The following is a 22,171-nucleotide window of genomic DNA, read 5'->3' on the forward strand; positions in this document are numbered from 1 at the left end:
TGTATTTGAACTTGCTATGAAACAGGAGAAAAGATCAAAATGTAAGGATATTGCCTATTTGCTGTATGGTATACCAGACAGAATACTATCTTGGACATATACACAAATACAGTTGACTTACTGGTATTGTTTAAAGTACCGGTTCATGTATATGTGAAACTGACTTATGTTGTGCCTTTACACTGGTCCCAGGTTAGGGGGAGGGTATGGCGCCAACAAACTAGTTTAATCCTGCCACATTCTGTAAGTGCCTGTCCCTAGTCAGGAGCCTGTAATTCAGTAGTTGTTGTTTGTTGCTGTGTATCAAATTTGTTTTTGGTCATTATTTTGTACATAATTTAGGCCATTAGTTTTCTCATTTGAATTGTTTTACATGTCATTTCGGGGCCTTTTATAGCTGACTATGCAGTATGGGTTTTGCTCATTGTTGAAGGCCGTATGGTGACCTATAGTTGTTAATTTCTATGTCATTTGGTCTCTTGTGGAGAGTTGTCTTATTGGAAATCATATCACATCTTCTTATTTTTAAATTAAGCATGACCAATGAACAACGAAAATAAAGTCAAGGTCTAATACAGAAGAGTTATTTTATAAACCAAATATAGCAGATCTAGTTCTTATAGTATCAAAGAAGCAGACCTAATCACCAAAACTAAGAGTTGACTATAAAAAATGAGAACAAGGTCAAGGTCAGAAGAACCCTGCAAGACAGACATGAATAATGTTATAGTTGACTATATGGTATGGGTTTTGCCCATTGGCAATCATACCACATCTCTTAATATTATAATGTATGCCTTACAATCATTCTATCTATACCCCCAAATAATGTTGAACTATTGCTTGTAGTAACAAAAAACAGACCCAGAAAACTAAAACTGAGAACATGAAATGAGGTTAAGGGCAAGTGAACCCAATCTGACTTAAATAATCATCCCTTGCAATGAACCTATATAAACAAGGAATTATTTGAATCTGGAATAATTTGGAATTCTAGAAAATTGATAAGAAATGTATGATAAAAACTAACCCAATTTATGAGGGTTAGCCATGCATTCATGGCTAAGGGAGGTTAGTTAGTTCATACTGAAATATCAGTGAGAGTAAAATTAACCTTAGCCATGCGTGCATGACTAACCCTATTCAGTTGGGTTAGTTTTTATCATATATTTCTTATCAATTTTCCAGAATTAAAAATTATTCCAGATTCAATTAACTCCTTGTTTATACCAAATACGGTTAATTGTCTTATTATTCATAATAACAATAAAAATCATGTACCAAAAAATATACAGTTTATTAAGAAGTCATTGACCATGAAAATGAGGTCAAGGACATACACATTAGAAGGAAACTTCTGGCATATGGCATCTGTATACAATATAAATTGAATTGTCCAGCTATTCTATCTACAGATATAAAAAGCTGTATACAACAAATTAACATCCCTATGTCTAACATTTTGCGATATTGTTGCATGCGAGACAAAAATTTATCATATCTTCTCTTCTTTTCATATCTGAGCAAAAGTCTCTCCTATTCCAATGCTTGTTTTTGTGGCTTAATAAACACAAAACTGGACAAAATGCAGATCAACCTAAGACTTTTTCCATTCCGCAAAGTATCACACGTCATGGTTAATTTTATAATTTAATTTGAAGCAAAGATAAACCACATCTACAAATCTGTTATTGTATTATGAAATCCTTCTTTGACTTTTCATTTTAACTCTTAGTATCTTGTTTTTTTATATGACAAATCTTACCAATAGTTATATCTGTGACAGGTTGTGTTTTCCCAGGGTTTGTATAAGGCACTGATTTCTCTTCTTGAACCATGTCATTTTTCCCCGAAGCAGCATTTTCCATTCTTGACTGGCCATCTTGATTTACATCTAAGTTTGTTTCTGTAAATTAAATGATAATAAAAAAAAATGAGATTGAAAGTATTGACTATTGTGTTTTCTGAATATAAACCTAGATATATTTGTATAGATATCATACAGCATCAACTGAGAATTACATTATGACGATTATTGGAAATCAGCACAGCAATTCAGCCAAAACAATGTTTAGCATATATTTTATGATTATCCATATCCTGAAATTCTGATAAATCTTTTCGTTGTATTGACTTGAGAATTCCCTTAACCCAAATGGGTTGTTTCAAAATTTTTGAAGTTAGCTCTGATAACATTAGTCAGGACAAACCATGTACAAAGTCAAAAAGCTGCAATAGAGGATTAAATGAAGCATTGGGCAGAATGAAATTCACGTAGGGAAATAAAATAATGTCAAATAATACAAATGAAATCTGTAGAATCAGAACCCTTGCATGGTTACCATGGTTACCTTTATAAATACTCCATTAAATCAACTAAAAGTCACATATCAATACACCATTAAAATTATAATAGTACTTAATGGTGAGTACATGTATTTCACTTTTGTGATCTTTTAGTTAATTCATTGTGAAGGAAATAAAACCTTTCAATAGAACCAGTTGGTGTTTACCTGGCTATGTAAATTTTTGCAAAGTAAACTATCTCATCGAAAAAATACAATAGCTATTGTTCTCTGTGGGATTCAATCAATGGGAACTTAATATTTCTCCTTGAAAAAACAATCATTCATTGATTAATTTGGTTGTACAAAAAAAATAAACTCCTAGTTGTGGAAATACATGTACCAATACTGAATAATAACATATGGACTCACAGACTGTGAAACCTAATGCCGCCTAAAATATTTAAGGTGAGTGTAAAAGGGTTGCTGGGGAGAGGAAATACCAGAGGAGTCACAAAATATTAAGGAATCGTTATTGAAACGAGTATAGCAAACTATATTTCAGTCTGACCAAAGAATATTCCAACTGTGTCTCATGAAGCTCACTAAAAGTTTTGAGTTACTATAAAACAATAACAGGTTCTCATTATACATCATAATGGTTTCTGAAATTTCAATATTTTTGTATACAGAAGCAACAAATAAGTCTTCATTCCTTTAAGCTTTAAATATTTTGTTCGAAGAAACTCCAGTTGTTTATAATCCCTATATCCTAGCACATTCATTGTCCTACATTTTCCTAGGGCTATTAAAAAACTGGAGATTAGTCTTCAGTAAATAAACAGTTGCGCCATGAGCGCATGATACGCCCGTCATCTTGTGTGTGAATTTTTATGCAATAATCATAAACAGTTTCTGACATACAGCCTGACATGCGAAAACCCCCCATTTTTCACAAAAAACTCAATATCTCTAAAATAAAATTTTGAATCAAAACCAAAAAGTATACAGATCTTTAGATTAATATAACTAAGAAGTGTGTAAAATTTAAGCAATAATCATAAATTGTTTATGAGATACGGCACGACATGTGAAAACCCCCATTTAAAAAAAAAAAAAATCAATATCTCAAAAATAAAATTTTGAATCAAAACCAAAAAGTATACAGATCTTTAGATTAATATAACTAAGAAGTGTGTAAAATTTTAAGCAATAATCATAAATCGTTTTAGAGATACGGCGCGACATGTGAAAAACCCCTCCCCATTTTTTTACAAAATACTCAATATCTCTAAAATAAAAATTTTAAATCATCACCAAAAAGTATACAGATCTTAAGATTAATATAACTAAGAAGTGTTTAAAGTTTTAAGCAATAATCATAAATTGTTTTTGAGATACGGCGCGACATGTGAAAAAAAAAACACACCTGTTTTAGTTACTAAGTCCCATAACTCAAAAAGTTTTAATCTTATTTTCACCAAAAAGTATACAGATCGTTTGACCATCATAAGAAACAACTATGTTAAGTTTCATGAAATTTGGATAAGTCGTTCTCAAGTTAAGGTGCAACATGTTTACGCCGGACAGACAGACAGACAAACGACATTTGTATACCATAATACGTCCCGTCAAAATTTTGACAGGCATATAAAAAATGATTTGATGGAATATAAATAATACATTTTTGGAATTTTTATCTGTGGGTATTAAATTTGTACAACATAATGTAAAATGTAAGAAATTTTGAAACCAATGTCAAATTATTCAAACTCTGGGAAAGATTTTTTTGTATATGCAGTTTACTTCCTGTTATCAGCAGTTTTACCATGGGTACCATGTATGTTTTAATGGAACAGCCCTAAGTTACAATCTGTCAATTATCTTAGTTTGGCATTGCACAAGGTCATGTTTTTCTCTGACTGTTAATGATGTCTTTACACTAAATCCATTGGATGTTGGATGTGTACTGATTGGTATTTTAGTCTTAGATACATGATTTTTTTTATTAGTTGTTATTGGCTTTGAACTAGCTGTCAGTAACTGCGAGTACTCTCAGATCTGTACTTAGTGTCTTTTTGTTGTGGGGATGTATAAGTACCAGTCAATGTCCACTCTGTGTTTTTGTTAGATGTATTTCTATTTGTATCCATCTGATGAGTTAAGCCTTTTTCAACTGATTTTTATAGTTTGTTCTTATGTTGTACTGTTACACCACTGTCCCAGGTTAGGGGGAGGGTAAAGCGCTCACAAACATGTTTAACCCCACCACATTCTTTATGTGCCTGTCCCAAGTCAGGAGCCTGTAGTTCAGTGGTTGTTGTTGGTTCATGTCTGTCATATTTGTTTTTCGTAAATTGTTTTGTTATAAATAAGGCCATTAGTATTTGTTTATATTTTTTATGTCAGTATGGGTTTTTCTCATTGTTGAAGACCGTACGGTTGCCTATAATTGCTTACATCCACTTCATATGAATTTTGGTGGATAGTTGTTTCATTGGCAATCATACCACATCTCCTTATTTTTATATTAATAATATTTTTACCTTGTTTAAAATTCTGTTCATTTATATGAAATGCAATATTCTGATCATTACCTTGTTGTAAAGTTTTGTCAGTGTCATCTGCAGGAGGTTTCATATGAGGATAAGCTATATTTTCTCTTTTGCCAGTTGCAAGATCATACGATTCGTGTCTTTTATATTTGGCTGCATGTTGTATTGCTGTTTCAGAATGTCCTTCTGTGCAAGTAGTCACTTTCGCCATATTATTTTCGGTTTCATGTCTTACAGTTATATGATCCTCTAAATTCTTTACATTTTCAAATGAACTTTCTGGATTGTATGGGTTAATGGACTTTTTGGCACCATCTATTGCATACTGGTGTTGACCATTTAGCTGTTGTTGTTCTTCACTGGCTTGATGTGGGAAGATTTCATTTCTCAAATCTAAATACATTTTATCTTTGGTCATAGATTCGAAAACAGGCCCAATGTTGACTCCTTGTTGGAGTAGTCTCTCATTTGGAAATTCTCGCTTTTTTTTTTCCGGAAAGTTTTTACTAAAATAAAAATCTGGAAATCCTCGAGTATAAATAAGAACAACAGTAGCCTTGTCTTCATGTATAATAACACCAGGGCATCCTGAAGCACCACTGACAAATTTACATTGAATTACTAATCTATCTTTTCTGTCCAACTCTTTGTAACCATTTTCTTTTCCATACTCCTGACAAAACTTTTCTAAGTCTTTCAGTCTTTTTTCTGTAGGATTCCAGAGTCCGATTCCATAATTAATGTGTAATTTATTACCTTTATCATGGCCAATTAAATAGATATGTTGATCATCATTCTTTTCAGGATCCAGAATCTTAAATGATTCTAAAGGAGGTGGGAATTCCTTATGTTTTTCTCTTTTTAATTTAAGAACTGCAACATCTAAAGTATCTGGATCAAAATACTCAGTCCTCTCTATATCAAAAACATACTTGGAATCTGTATCTTTTGATTTTTTGCCATTGTAGTTAAAGTCAACATAGCATTCCTTATATTTAGTTTCATTTAGAAATTTACTGAAGGTACTCCCTGTTCAAAATATAAATTATTAATAGGAATATAGAGAGAAAAAAGACATTCAATTTTGTTGGAGAGAATAATTTTGTTATCACTTAAATGTAAAAGCTTTAAATCAAATCCATATGCTCTAGATATTACACTGAAAGGAAACACACTAACTTCTTTCTATTTATCTTCCTCCTGTGTATAGGAGCACATTAGCTATAATTGATTTCTAATTACATGTACAGCTGGGGTTTATGACATTCATTAATAAAAAGAAGTAAACTAGTGTGAATAAAACAATAAAAGGGCATTGCTTTAGAAAGATATTTAATCAATTTTATTAATTAATGATAAAATCAGTTTTATGGTAATAAAAACATTTTTGGCAGTAAATTTTTATACACTAATTTTTAGCTATATAGGCTACTGTTTCAACTTGTATACGGTTTATTTGTTATCAATGTTGTAATAAGAAACCAAAAATTTCCATGGTCTTTGTCTAGGAAATATGCAAGTTTTTGATTACAGGCAGTCAAGGTCAGCATGGTCATGGCATGATCAGGGTCAATACTAATTATCATTAGCCACAAATATTTTATTTGACCAATGAGGATAAAGTGCATGCTAACTTTTAACAAGCATCTGGTTGCGCCCGCATTATCGCAATTGCACTGAATGCTACTAGACGCTATTTTTGTTTTGCAAGAAAAGTAAAGATTTTCAATTTCCCACCCACCTACACCCTCTTTACTAAGTTTTTTTTATTATTTTATTATATCAAATGTTGATTGTATAAATTTGTTTGTTTATGTTTTGTAATTTGTTTACTGATGGGTGGCGGTATTTATTCCCCACCTTTGCAATTGTTGTCATTTATTCAGTTTTGTTTTATGACATAATTGTCCATCACTGTCAGTTGTATAATGCTTTATGATATTCTGAATAAATGACCTTTTTCACAAATCTTGAGTTAGATATTCTGCAAATGAACTCGCATCCTTGGTATCCATTGTCATGTCTTTATTTAGACAAGAAGAAAAATTCGGCTGACAAAAATATTTATATACTTAACAAATACAAAAGTGATTATTTTTAGGAAACTCAGTGGTACATGTATATGTTATAGTATATAAAAATAAATTGCTTTGCAGAGCGCAGCTGGATACGACCGCAGAGGTTCAACCCTGAACAGTTGGGGCAAAAATGGACACAATATTCGTGCTTGATACAGGTCTGAATTTGGACTGTAATTAAATATTTGACACATAATAAGTTTCTGACACAGAATAACTGTAGTCAAAGATCTTAGAATTGGTTATATGATTTGAATTTATATTCAATTTTTTGCTTTTGTGCAATACACTATGCTGTTGCGAATTATACCCCTCCTTTCTTTTTAATTTCTGAAATGTGAAAAAAAAAAAATTCCCCCGCCCACAATTTCTTTTTTACCCCCCCCCCCCCCAATTTTTTTTCCACCTCCCCTCCCCCTTTTTCCAAACTGTTAGGACTATAACCCCCAAAATCAATCCCATCCTTCCTTTTGTGGTTATAAACCTTGTGTTTAAATTTCATAGATTTCTATTTACTTATACTAAAGTTATTGTCCCGAAACCAAATGTCTTCGGATGACGCTGACGGCGACGACGACTACGTGATACCAATATACGACCGCAAAATTTTTTGCAGGCGTATAAAAAACCTCTCAATACTAAAATTGGACCGAAAAAGTTTGTACGCGTTATGACCTGACATTTTCTTCAATGCAGGTCATGACCTGCATTTTCAGTTTCAGAGGTTGACAGGTATGGTATGTGAAAAAAATTTCTAGGTTGTCATTCTAGCCGCAGACATCGTACAGTCAAAACTTCCATTTCTTATTGTATTTGATATTGGCATATTCATGATGAGGTTTGGCATCATTAACCAGAAACTGTTCTATCACTGCTCTGCGAAGCAGGTTTCCAAAATATTTGTTTTTTCCTGTGTAGTGTCCATTGATGATGGGTATCCATAATATGATATTTAAAATTTACTCGTTATAATGTATCAACATTTTGTGTGTGTATTTTAGATTAGACGCCTTCTGGTTAACCCTAGAGATGATCTCCATAGAATTCTGTAGGTCATATGATCAGATGTAAACATAATTATAAATATATTATAAATATAAATACACAGACAAGAATGTGCAACGAATTTTCTAGGTCTGTTTTATTTCAAATCATAGATTATAAAAAATATGTAAATCATCGTTTTAACTGTATTTGAATGAATTTTTGTGAGCAGAATCAGTCAATGGAAAAAATCTTCCCAGTGGCTGCCATGTTTTGCTTATAAATGTTGACATTCTTCCTTATAAATAACTATACATGCTTAGTCGAATCGATTCGTCGGCCATCCCAGTTCAGGGTTAAATTGAAGTTTCACAACATCACCATACCATTATACGGCTGCAAATTTTGGCATTCATATAAAAAGGACAGCTGCCTTATCATTTTTTCATATGAAATAAATGAAGTCTTAGGCCAGTACAAATAGAGGAACAAGTGAAGAAGAGAAGTACAACTGGTACTCATAAGAATGCAAGAGGGTCTTCTGCAACATTTCTATTATCATATATTTTATTAGTGGCAAAATAATAAATTTTCACAATATTTGTAATTTATCAAACAAATGAAAATACAATGTACATAACAACCTTATACTCACATATATTATCCTTAACAACATGAGCAGCAGTCATGACTTTATCTTTTCCTACTCTCCAACATGTTCCAGTTGACTCTGGTCCATGAAAAATCCCCACAGATTCTGACACTTTTAGGAGGACTTTCATCTCAAGAGCACTTATTATAGAACTTGGCTCTAACGTCTCCACTAAAACAGATGTCACAATATTTTTGCATATTTTTTTCAATTTTCATTTGTAATTTTGTGGTTCTTGTCTACAGAATAAAAGCAAGAAATGATTTCAAAGAGGATTAATTTATCTCCCTTAATAAGGCTAGAAAATACATGTACATGTTTAAGTTTTGATGCCAGTATTTAAAGAGTGATTGTTTCATATCAGAATGTGAAAATGGTATGAACAGCAGAACATTTTTGCACACTTAAAGTTACTGATCCTCCTTTTTCCTGCATGCTAGCTGTAGTGGAAGTAGTTTTTGCCATATCAATATATGATGTGCAATACATGTATTTACTTCAAATACTAGACCACATTTCATCAATGAAAATCATTCAATGGGTGCCTATTAATTGCATAGAACAACTGGCAGAAAAAAACTAGAGGCCATAAAGAACGTGTGTCACTAACCTGAATCTATGTGCATTTTAAATAATGGACACTCTCCAACATTAAAGACTAGAATTAAACTCATGAATAAGATTTCTTTATTGTTGATCTTGTATTGCTGATATTTTTTTCAAAACCTTCATTAAAGAGCAATAACTTCTATAAACATGATAAAGAATAGACTGATGATTTCAACCATGTTTTACAAATTTGTAGATCTTGTCCTACTGATAATTTTTCCTATTTAAAGTTTCTCAAGATAATAAGCAATAAAATGCTCCTCTAGGCGCAGCTTGATACAACCGCAGAGATCGAACCCTGTACAGTTGGGGCAAGTATGGACACAACAAGCTTGATACAGCACTGAATTTGGATTGTGATTAAATATTTGACACAGCATAGGTTTCTGACACAGAATGAATGTGGTCTAAGAACTTAAAATTTTTTAATTTACCTATTCAAACCATATCATTACTATTTGCTTTTATATATAAATCAGAAATAACCAATTTAAAATGGAAAATTTTACAGAAAAAAAAGGGAAAAAAAATCCCCCCCCCCCCAATTTTTTGACCCCCTTATGATTCATCACCCCCAAATTCAATCCCAGCCTTCCCTTTGTGGTATGGTACCTTGCAGTACAATTTCAGAGAGATCCATACACTTGAACACAAGTTATTGTCTGGAAACTACAAAAATGCTTGTTTTTTGGCCCTTTTTTGGCCCCAAATTTCTAAACGTTTAGGGCAATTACCCCCAAACTCAAACCCAGCTTTCCCTTTGTGATATGGAACCTTGTAGTACAATTTCGTAAAGATCTATACACTTACACACAAGTTATTGTCCTGTAACTAGAAAAATGCTTGTTTTTTGCCCCCTTTTGGCCCCTAATTCCTAAAATTTTGAGGCAATTACCCCTAAAATCAATCCCAGCATTTCCTTTGTGGTATGGTACCTTGCAGTACAATTTCAGAGAGATCCATACACTTGAACACAAGTTATTGTCTGGAAACTAGAAAAATGCTTGTTTTTTTGGCCCCTTTTTGGCCCCAAATTCCTAAACGTTTAGGGCAATTACCCCCAAACTCAAACCCAGCTTTCCCTTTGTGATATGGAACCTTGTAGTACAATTTCATAAAGATCCATACACTTACACACAAGTTATTGTCATGAAACTAGAAAAGTGCTTGTTTTTTGTCCCTTTTTTGGCCCCTAATTCCTAAAATTTTGAAGCAATCACCCCTAAAATCAATCCCAGCATTTTCTTTGTGGTATGGTACCTTGCAGTACAATTTCAGAGAGATCCATACACTTGAACACAAGTTATTGTTTGGAAACTAGAAAAATGCTTGTTTTTTGGCCCCTTTTTGGCCCCAAATTCCTAAACATTTAGGGCAATTATCCCCAAACTCAAACCCAGCTTTCCCTTTGTGATATGGAACCTTGTAGTACAATTTCATAAAGATCCATACACTTACACACAAGTTATTGTCATGAAACTAGAAAAGTGCTTGTTTTTTGCCCCTTTTTTGGCCCCTAATTCCTAAAATTTTGAGGCAATTACCCCCAAAATCAATCCCAGCATTCCCTTTGTGATATGGAACCTTATGGTACAATGTCAGAGAGATCCATACACTAACACACAAGTTATGTCTGGAAGTTACAAAAATGCTTATTTTTGGCCCCTTTTTGTCCCTAATTCCTTAACTGTTGGTATCATAACCCCCAAAATCAATCCCAACCTTCCTTTTGTGGTATTGAACCTTATGCTTAAATTTCATAGAGATCCATTCACTTAAACTAAAGTTAGAGTGCGAAAACCAATGTGTCTTCGGATGACGATGACAACGATGACGACGCCATCATCATACCAATGTACGACCGCAAAATTTTTTTGCGGTCGTATAAAAACACCAAAAATTGCTCAAAATCATAATTAAAGGAGACATGACACGATTTTCAATTTCTGTTTCAAAATGTTTATTTATACATAACTTTCCCCAAAAATACATTGAAAGCAGTATAAGTGTCAAAGAATTGGTAAAATATGTATTTTAATGCATCGACCTGATAAATATGCATATTTTCCATCCCAGGATCACTCACAACAAGGTGTTATGTCATTGGTTACAATCAGCTATATTGACAGAAGGGAATACAGCAAATTTAATTTTGATTATTTATGTAGGTCTTGCCAAGGGCACAGTGAAACAGGAGTATATACAGGTATGACTACATGCTGTTTAATGCATACATGTAGTATGGTCATACAATACCCTATGTACCACCGATTTAAAACCCCTACCAGTTCTGATAACTAATACACAACCTGTCATTCTTTATTTGATTATAAATATCGTGCAGATATAAAAAAAAGATTTATTGCAATATGCACTTTTTTACATTGATTTCTTGAAATAGAAAAAATAATGTTCCTGTATGCATGCAAGTCTATAATTTAATTGTTAGGCATGAAGCTGGATAAATTAATCATAGATACACAATAATTGGTGTTGGAGTCTGGATGCAAAGGGGAAATCCCCCACCTTTCAAAAGTGGTGGGGCAAAATTATGTTTTTGCCACACACCCCTATTTTTGACATTTTTTTCAAATATATATGCATACTTGAAACTCACTTACTTCTTAATTATTATAGACTATCAAGAAAAGCTTAAATTTGCTTGTCACTCACCTCTCATTAATAAAACCATAACCTCCCCCCCCCACACACACACGCATATTATTTTTATGAAATGCATTAAAAAAATATGAATCATATCTTTCACATTCCTATATTGACAACAAGTGAAATTTCTATTTCTATACTAACTGGACATATCCTATCTTTAATTCTTTGTATTTTAAAATATCTACCAAAAATACAAAATTTAGGCTTAGCTAATGAGGACAAAGATAAGTCAACTGAAATATGATAATGGTTAACGCATATTTTTGGATTGCCATTTCTTTCGGCGTAGGAAGTTGAGGACATTTTGCAGACGATATAATGTCAGTTGCTCCTGAAAATGAAAACAGCAACAAATAGCCGACTTTACTTCATAGAAAATTACGTAACCTGTTATTTGAAATTTCCACAATGTGGACAACTGTGCCTAATGTAGAAACAAAACGTACCAACAATGGGCCAGAGTCTTTTTGCATCCATTACCATCGTATTTTACCCCTCGCTTACACTCGGGATAAAATCATCAAATATAATTGCCCGACCCATAGTTAAATGAAAATAAATCTACGGCTGCCATGAATTATTTCTTAAATATAAGAAGTAAGAAAATGTGGTATGATTGCAAACTATGTTTAAAACAATAAATGAAAAACAAATATGATAGACAACAACCAACGAGATGACTCATTTTCCTAAAAAAAAATAAAATTCAGGTTACTCTCATGATTAAATCACAGGTAAAAACTGAGGTAAATTACAGGTAAATTCACGCAAATGTAATACCATATCTTCGCTCAAACGGAATGCTTGTCATTTTCAAATTCTTCCAAATGTAGGTCGCCCAAATAAATAAATAAAATCCAACAAAAAGTTTTTGTTCACTTGTAAATTGATTTACAGGTGACTAAATTACACAACAGGTGCCTTATTACCTTTCACCTGGTCAAGTATGCTAGGTGTGAAAATCTAATTACTAAAACAACAGCCTCCAATAAATGTTGACATTAACAGGGGGAAAGTAATAAAATTGTTATTTGAAGACTCCTTAAAGCAGGAACATATATATTGACAGGTCTTGACACTACATAATTGTAGCCAATTTTATCGTTGTGTCATAGGTAATAAAGATACGATACTGAAATGGACACATGTTAAAAACGTACTCGCTATTATCCTAATAATTTCTGATAATATCAATAAAATGTCATTCAAACTAGTTTTACAGTGATGCCAGTGTATCAAACTTGTATTCTGTCACTTCAAATTTGTTATAATCGCATTCATTTTATCACAGAATGGTACAGAATGCAGACAGGATAATAAAATAAAATGCTTCGCTGGGGCGCAGCTTGATACGACCGCAGAGGTCGAACCCTGAACAGTTGGGGCAAGTATTGACACAAAATTCAAGCTTGATACAGCTATGACTTTGGATTGTCATTAAATATTTGACACAGCATAGGTTTCTGACACAGGATGAATGTGGTGTAAGAACTGGAAAAAATTTAATTTACCTATTATGGTGGAATATCCATAAACTAAATTGTTTGTTAATTTCAATATATCAAAGAATATGTAGAATTCAATGTTTGATGTAATGTAATAAAGTTGAAATTTGGACCGTTTTTGTTCAATGTGGACCAATTTGGTAACATGTATAAATAATCAAAAATCTAAATACATGGGAGCCCATTTAAATACATCATAAAGGTATTAAAATAGAAAGTGACATCATAGTCATGGCTAAAAATAAACAAAAATCCTTAATCAGCAACATTTAAAGTAATATCTAAAAATAAAATTCCTTTGTAACCATAAAAGCCCATTTAAATACATCATAAAGATATTAAAATAGAAAATGACATCATAGTCATGGATAAACATAGCTAAAAACCCTTAATCAGCATCATTTAACAGTAATATCTAAAAATGGAAATTACATCATAAAGGTATTAAAATAGAAAATGACATCATAGTCATGGCTAAAAATAAACAAAATCCTTAATCAGCATCAGCAACATTTTATAGTAATACCTAAAAATAAAATTCCTTTGTAACCATAAAAGCCCATTTAAATACATCATAACAGATATTAAAATAGAAAATGACATCATAGTCATGGCTAAACATAGCAAAAACCTTAATCAGCATCATTTAACAGTAATATCTAAAAATAAAAATTTCTTTGCAACCATAAAAGTAAAATAGAAAATGACATCATAATCATAGCTAAAAATAAACAAAAATTTTTTTTATTGGCAAATTTTAAATGGAGTTTATTATACTAAAACAATAAATTTGCAACCATAAACATGATAAAACCCCATTTAAACACATCATAAAAGTATTAAATAATTCAACTACATCATAAGGCTATAAAAATAGAAAATGACTTCATAGTCAAGGCTAAAGGTAAACAAAAAACCTTCATCAGCAAAATTTTATATTGGCAAATTTCCAATGAAGTTTATTACACTAAAATTGTTGGCAAATTTCCAATGCATTTATTAACAATAAAGTTATTGGCAAATTTCCAATTTACATAATTTAAAAGCAGTGTAGATGAGATATTTAAATGAGTTTGAATTACCAACCTTACACTGCTTTTAAATAATGTTCTTTACTCAATTATTTGTCTATTAAAATGGAAACCCTTGTTTTTTAACCTTTTTTCCCCTTATTCCTTAAACATTAGAGCCATAACCACCCCACCCCCCCCCCCCACCCCAAAGCCAATTATTACTTTCCAATGTAACTTAAATTTCCAATATACATAATTTTAAATTTCAATTCCTCATGATATATAACCGTATCATTATTATTTTCTTTCATATATAAATCTGAAACAACCATCTTTAAATGGAAAATTTTAAAGAAAAAAAAATGAAAAAAAAAAAATCCTACCTTCCACACATTTTTTCAACCCCCTTTTGATTCATCATCCCCCACCTCAATCACAACCTTCAATTTGTGGTATGGTACATTGCAAAACAATTTCACAGAGATCCATACACTTGAACACAAGTTTTTGTTGCAAACTAAAAAAATCCTTATTTTTGACCAATATTTGGCCCCTTATTCATAAATGTTTGAGCAATTAACCCCAAAACTCAATTCCTACTTTCTCTTCGTGATAAAAAATAACTAACTTAAAATGTAAATTTTAAACAAAAAAAAAAGGAAAAAAAAAAATTACCCCTTTTTTGACCCCCGCCCCCCTTATGATTCATCACCCCCACCCCCCTTTCCCCCCAAACCAAGCTCAATAACAGCCTTGCCTTTGTGGTATGGTACCTTGTAATACAATTTTAGAGAGATCCATACACTTGAACACAAGTTATTGTCTAGAAACTAAAAAATGCTTATTTTAAACCCCTTTTTAGGCCCCTTATTACTAAACGTTTTGGGCAATTACCACAACACTCAATTCCAGCTTTCCCTTTGTGAAATGGAACCTTGTAGTAAAATTTCAGAAAGATCCATACACTTACACACAAGTTATTGTCATGAAACTAGAAAAATGCTTGTTTTTTGCCCCCTTTTGGCCCCTTATTCCTAAAATTTTGAGGCAATTAACCCCAAAATCAATCCCAGCATTGACCCTTTGTGATATGGAATCTTGTGGTACAATGTCAAAGAGATCCATATGCTAACACACAAGTTATGTCTGGAAGTTACAAAAATGCTTATTTTCGGCCCCTTTTTGGCCCCTAATTCCTTAACTGTTGGTACCATAACCCCCAAAATCAATCCCCACCTTCCTATTGTGGTATTGAACCTTATGGTGAAATTTCATAGAGATCCATTCACTTAAACTAAAGTTAGAGTGCGAAAACTATTGTGTATTCGGACGACGACGACGACGACAACGACGACGACGACGACGACGCCAACGTCATACCAATATACGACCTCAAAATTTTTTTGCGGTCGTATAAAAATGGCGCGGATTGCATTCCAAAATTCAAAAACATTATAAAACACTTCACATCAAATAAATCACACTTATTTTGGTCATTTTATATGACAAAATATATCTACTTTATGATAAAACTTGTATTTATTTACGATTAGAATTATGTGGTTACTTTATTGAGCAGTTCCGATAGTTTTTCAGTCAAACGCCACCAAAATCCATAAATCTCGCAAAGTCTCGAGGAGTCCGAGATTTTATCAATTTTATACTGAAAAGCCTATCAGATTCATTTCCGGTTAGATATACTGTTCCCAGCTTAAAGCAACACTATATAAATCCTTGATTCAGCTGAGACAAAAATCTTCCAAATGCAGAAAATAGAAAGTCTGATATGTCTAAGTGTGATGTATGGTTTCCAACCAAAAAATATATATTGAGGCATAAAATCTTATGATAATTCGTACCTATAAAAAGTCCCTCCGTAACAAACAAAAAATTTAATTTTAAAACATATCCTTAGCAAAGCCCAATTTGACTTTTTAATACTCTCTTGTTTTTTTTCTGCTCCTGGTGGCCGTGCACACCTATAACGTTAGTGTAACAGAGAAAAAATTGGACTATTTGATCATCAATAATTCAAAACTTATACTTTCAAGACATGACTAATAGTAGTTTTATTTGAAAAACTGCAGAAAGCGCTTAATAAAATTTGACCATCAGACTAACCCATAAGTATGGTAACAAGCTGATCGGTATTGACTGAATAATCATCGATGTTGGACTTTCCCCATGAAAAGTCTTTTTCTTGGTTATTTTCCACACTCAATGGCTCATTTTGATGAGGTCAAATTGGTTTAGCTGTAAATAATGTCCATCGTGTAATTGTGCAGAAAAGTGAATGATATCGTCCAGTTTGAGACATTTTCCCAGCTTGAAACTAGTGACCTAAGCATGATCACGACTGTTATCTAATTTAAACTCATTGATTATGACAAGCTCTGAATTCTTTGACCAGCAAAATTGTACAAACATGTTTTAAGACTTATGTTTATTGATTTATTAAAAAGAAATGTCATGTCTCCTTAAAGGGGCAATAGCTCCAAATAGGAGTCTATCCACTAATTAAGAAAATGGACAAAAAAAAAAGAAAAGAGAATAATGGAGTGCTAAAATATAAAGAATAACTGCAAAAATTGAAGAATTTGGTAAAAAGATACTGATTACAGAAAAGAGCAATGTCCAGAATACAGTTATCAAATAATTACAGAATAGCCATTATTTTTAAAGATAAAGAATAACGTTCCATTGGTTGATAATGTTTGGTTTGTCAATTTTTATGGAAACCCCCCAACCCCTCCCCCCCCTTTCCGCTTATAAATATTTTTAACCACTACATATTCTTTATGAGTCTGTTCCAAATCAGGAGCCTGTAGATCAGTGGTTGTTGTTGATTCATACTTGTCATATGTGTTTTTTGTCATTTGTTTTCTTATATATTAGGCTGTTGGTTTTCTCGTTTGAAATTGTTTCACATTTTTCATGTCACGGTCTTTTATAGCTGACTATACAGTATTTTTTTTTTTCATTGTTGAAGGCAGTATGGTCTCTTATAATTACATACATTGTTCTTTATTTGGTGAATAGTTGTCTCATTGGCAATTTAAAAAGATAAACAGTAAAAAATTTAAAAAATTATAAAAATTATAATTTGAGGACAATAACTTTTATAAGGAGTTGTCTGACAGTTTTGGTGTAAATAAACAGTAGGAAGATCTCAACGTTTGGACCTTTTTATCTCCAGTCAGATTTTCTCTATTTATAGCTGTTTTCAAGATAACAGACAAAATTTGCATTAAATCCCAATGTTCAATTCTTAGCCATGTCGCCCATGTTGGATGTTAGGAGGGATCATCAGGCACATTTTTTAAAACTAGATACTCCTAAAATAACTGAGCAAGGCCGTAACTAGGCATATTATTTTAGTGAGGCAGAACTGATCGCAGAGCAGAGCGAAGTGAAAAATAGAGCCGAGCATAGCGAGGTGAAAAATTTCGGCAGGGGTATGGGATAAATGGTGTAAAATCCTGCATTCTGGGCATTTCCAGAGAGCTTGACATCGTTGAAACAAGGTGTCCAGTGTTTTTATTTTTTTAAACCCTATATATTTTTCATATTTTAAGACATGTACTAACACCAAATTTTTAACAACTTTATCTAAATTTATATTTCGGATAAACATCCAAATATCAATTTGAGTCTGCCGCCAAAACACAGAACAAACATCGACTCAGTAGCAATTGTTATTCAAATTGGAGTTTACCAATTTTTCTATGGCCGGTTTCGTCAAATCGTTTCATAACATTTGGTCTGCTGACATCCTTATTGCGATGAACATGAAGCATGGCAAGACTGCACAGTCTCTCATCACTCATGCTAGTCCAAATAATTATGACGTCTTGAAAGGCTATTTTGTTTTTTTAAACAAAACAAAAAAACAAAATAGCCTTTCAAGACGTCATAATTATTTGGACTACACTAATGTATGCATGCTCTTTCCCCAAGTTTTCGGTCGTCTCAAGGCAGAAAAAGAACGTTCAAAGCAAAAACTCGTCACTTGGAGAGTTAATAAAAGCAGAAGAACACGTCTTATAATATCAGATAATCATATCTTTTTCATCTGAATTCACTGAGGTATGGGGGTACCCCCTATGTCATTTTATGTTATTTAGGAATATTATTTTTAGTTTTTTCTTTTTGCCACATGCTACCTTTTAATGTTATGGATACGGCAAATTGGATATAACTAGTATATCGTTTTATGTTATTCTAGGAATATTGATTTTTAGGTTTTTTTTTTTATTGATTCGGGGAAATTGGACTGGCGTTTTCGCCGTTTACATGTAGGTCTGTGATTTAGGATTATTTCTGGAAATAGTCAGTAGGTTGACAATCGAATAATGAAAGGGGTAGGAAGGGGTACGATCCCGAAATCTCGAATTAAAAGACACGAAAACCCGTAGTCCCGAATTAAAAAACATGAAATCCCGTTTTAAAGGTCCTACCGTCCCTCTATAATGTCAAAATTGGATTACGGGATGTTCTTTCAAATTTTAAGGTAAAAGAAACATGGACAAAAACTAATCCATGCAGGTTTCATATTATTTATATTTTGTTTATCTGTATAAAGAGAACGAATAAAGTTGGGGAAAATGGGGAAATGAATGCTCAGACAGGAAAAACAAATGACTACATTTCGTATTTAATGCCCATAAACAAATACACACAAAAAAAAAAAAAAAATCAGTGTAGAAATTTTAGTGAGGCAATTGCCTCACTTGCCTCAATGGTAGGCTCTGTTGTTTCAGAGAAGAAGATTTTTGTAAAAGTTAAAGTACAATGGCAGATGACAGACACCAAGTGGTGAGAATAGCTCAATTGACCCCTTGGGAGAGAATGCATGATTTTGGATGTTTTGTGTATCTAAGTAATAGTAATAAATTGCTTCGCTGAGCGCAGCTGGATACGACCGCAGAGGTCCAACCCTGAACAGTTGGGGCAAAAATGGACACAATATTCGCGCTTGATATAGGTCTGAATTTGGATTGTAATTAAATATCTGACACAAAATAGGTTTCTGACACAGAATAACTGTAATCAAAGAACTTAGAATTGGTAATATGATTTGAATTTATATTCAATTTATGCTTTTGTGCAATACACAATGCTGTTACGTATTCACCCCCCCCCCCCCCTCTCCCATCTTTTTTTTGCAAAAAAAAAATAATATTTGAAGAAATCTTCTTTTTAATTTCTGAAATCTGAAATGAGAAAAAAATTGTTCCCCCCCCACAATTTCATATTTCCCCTCCCACCCAAATTCCCCCCTTTCCCTTTTTCCAAAAAAAATTCTTTCCCTCAAGATAGGGTCATAATCTCAATTCAAATTTCTAATGGAGTTTGCAACCATAATTACAGTCCCTGTAACGTAAAAGTTAACACTTTTTTCATTCGGGAATCGTACGTACAGCGTTCGGGAATCGTTCGTATAGAGTTCGGTCATCGTTCGTACATCATTCGTATAGCGTCCGTACAACGTTCGGTCAGCGTTCGTTCATCGTTCGTTCATCGTATGGTAAATGTCATCGTTTAGGGTTTTGTATATCGTATGGTTCATGGTATCGTTAAGCGTTTTTTTGTCGTATGGTACATGGTATGGTTTAGCGTTTAGCGTTTCGTTTATCGTATGGTATATGATATCGTTAAGCGTTTCATCTATCGTATGGTATATCGTTTTGTTAAGCGTCTGATATATGTTAGGGTTTTATTTCAGAAAATTATTTCAATTATTATTTTGAGTTAAAATAAATTAATATAAAAAGATGCGGGATTAAAAAAAAACAATTATTAGTTTGGATTGATTGAAAGTTGGTTGCGTACTTGTATATCCCAAACAACCAAACGGATGCCCCCACTTTGGCAAGTTTTTTTTACTGCCAGCCGTAAGAAAACCTTTAGTGACCATATTTATATCCTTTTGACACCCTTTGGACTATATTAGATTGGAAAGATTGGATTGGAAACATTTCACTTGTTAATTAAAGCAAATAAGTTATCTTATTTATTATATATTTTGTTTCATACTAACTGCGTAGTTCTTGATGTCTTTTTGTAATTTTGAATCATTTCAAATTCGATCTTATAAAATGTTAAAAAAAACTAACCTATACAATACCCTTAGTTAATTGAAACGTGAACTATTTATTTACATAAAACATATTTAGTCATAAAAATAGTATTGGTTGTAAACGTTTTATCTTGATTGAGAAACGTTTAGCAATGCAATAAACTTACTTTAGATGTACTTTATTTAACGTAGATTTCGAACTGTAAACCCTATCTTACCGATAGAAAACAAATCTGCAACTAATATCATTATAGAATACCCTGCTATATAAAACGAAGGGGAAACATTTCCTTACACCACATTTTGACATGAATAACATGAGACTAATTTGAAATACCGCGAAATAAGTCTCTCTCTTTCTCTCTCTCTCCTCCGCCAAATATTTCCTTGAACAATAAATTATATATAATGTTCTATAAATGAGGCTTTATATGAGATACACGTTTTATATTTAAATGTATTTAAAGAAAAGACAAGACATCCATGGTATTTGTTCCCCTCAATGTCACAGTCTGATATAAACCGAAAATTGCCAGGGATATATAAAAATTCGTTGAAGACTTCTATGGAACCAGTGTCGCTTATGATTCCTGCTGACGGTGTTAAAACTGTTATTTTGACTGTAAACAGTGCTTAAGTCCATGTATGAGTAAAATACAGAATTAAAAAAAATAACTCTACCGTTTTTTATATTTCTTTATTTTAGAGGTAAGCTCCTGGCCAAGTTTCACCAATTTTAACGCAAATCATTTACCTTAAATAACCAATCAATTGTATTCTAAAAGTTGTTGATTTGTTCTATGTACGAATACATGAAATATTTGTCACTGGACGTTATGCATGCAATCGATGATCAAATACAAATATACAGTATTTATAAACATACTGCAGTTGTATATATGAAAGAGACTAAATAATATAAATTTTAATTATTTTACGCATATTTGAAGGATCGAAATAACCACTTCCACAAATGGTTGTTATTGAAAGACTTAAAATTTTACAAATATCACATGCCTCTATGAAATTTCATATCGACGCACCAAACTATTTCATTTTATCGTGCATAGCTCATTTTCCAAATCACTTAAGGTTTTTAACGATCTTCTTACTTGTTCATTACATTCTAAAATTAAAATCCTACACAAATTGCCAAAACTTTTATTCTCAGGCTAGACAGCGTAAAAGATGAATACTGTTTTGTTAGTGTACACACGGTGTTTTGAAGGCCGATATCCAATTTCGCTGAAAAAGAATTAATTTGCGCCGCAAATTAATGGCGCAAATTAATTCCGCTAATTCATTTTTCGTATCACTTTATTTTAAAAACTGCAGCATGCATTTGCGCCAATAAAACAAGCATGTAATTGCGCAAATGTTATAGAGTTATTTGCAAATTGTTGTTCTTAGTGCACTAAGGGGGCCCTTTGCGGTATTTCTACTTGTTCACTAAGAACAAAAAACACTGGACACTTTTAATTTGCAAAACACTCATTTGCAAATCCGCCGCCGCCTCTCCTTAGACCTACAGTGTCGTGTAAATAACCAAAATGTGCGGAATTACATGGGATTCAATAATTTCATTGCTTTTCTGCTGTTATTATTATATATATTTTGTAATTTGATTTAGAAAAACATGGGATTTTCAATATCCCGTGGGATAGGGCAAATCCCATGGGATTGACCATTATCCCATGGGATTTTGGTTAAATCCCATAGGATTTTTTTGGGTCCCATGGGA

General features: G+C 32.6%; 1 protein-coding gene across 4 annotated transcripts in view; it reads right to left on the reverse strand.

Annotated features, from left to right (window-relative positions):
* LOC127727976 (general transcriptional corepressor trfA-like) overlaps positions 1 to 22,171 on the reverse strand; it is a 143,362-nt gene that overhangs the window by 72,009 nt on the left and 49,182 nt on the right. Inside the window, exons 7-9 of one of the 4 annotated variants that reach the window (XM_052235115.1) lie at positions 8,558 to 8,725; positions 4,883 to 5,869; positions 1,766 to 1,906 (exon numbers count right to left, since the gene is read on the reverse strand). The exons of the other annotated variants lie outside the window; for them this stretch is intronic. Of the exons in view, the coding sequence (XP_052091075.1) occupies positions 1,766 to 1,906; positions 4,883 to 5,869; positions 8,558 to 8,725 (1,296 nt within the window). The remainder of the gene's footprint in view (positions 1 to 1,765; positions 1,907 to 4,882; positions 5,870 to 8,557; positions 8,726 to 22,171) is intronic. 4 annotated transcript variants of the gene reach the window in all.

Source organism: Mytilus californianus, unplaced genomic scaffold, assembly GCF_021869535.1.
Source record: "Mytilus californianus isolate M0D057914Y unplaced genomic scaffold, xbMytCali1.0.p SCAF_2, whole genome shotgun sequence".
Classification (NCBI taxonomy): Eukaryota; Metazoa; Mollusca; class Bivalvia; order Mytilida; family Mytilidae; genus Mytilus; species Mytilus californianus.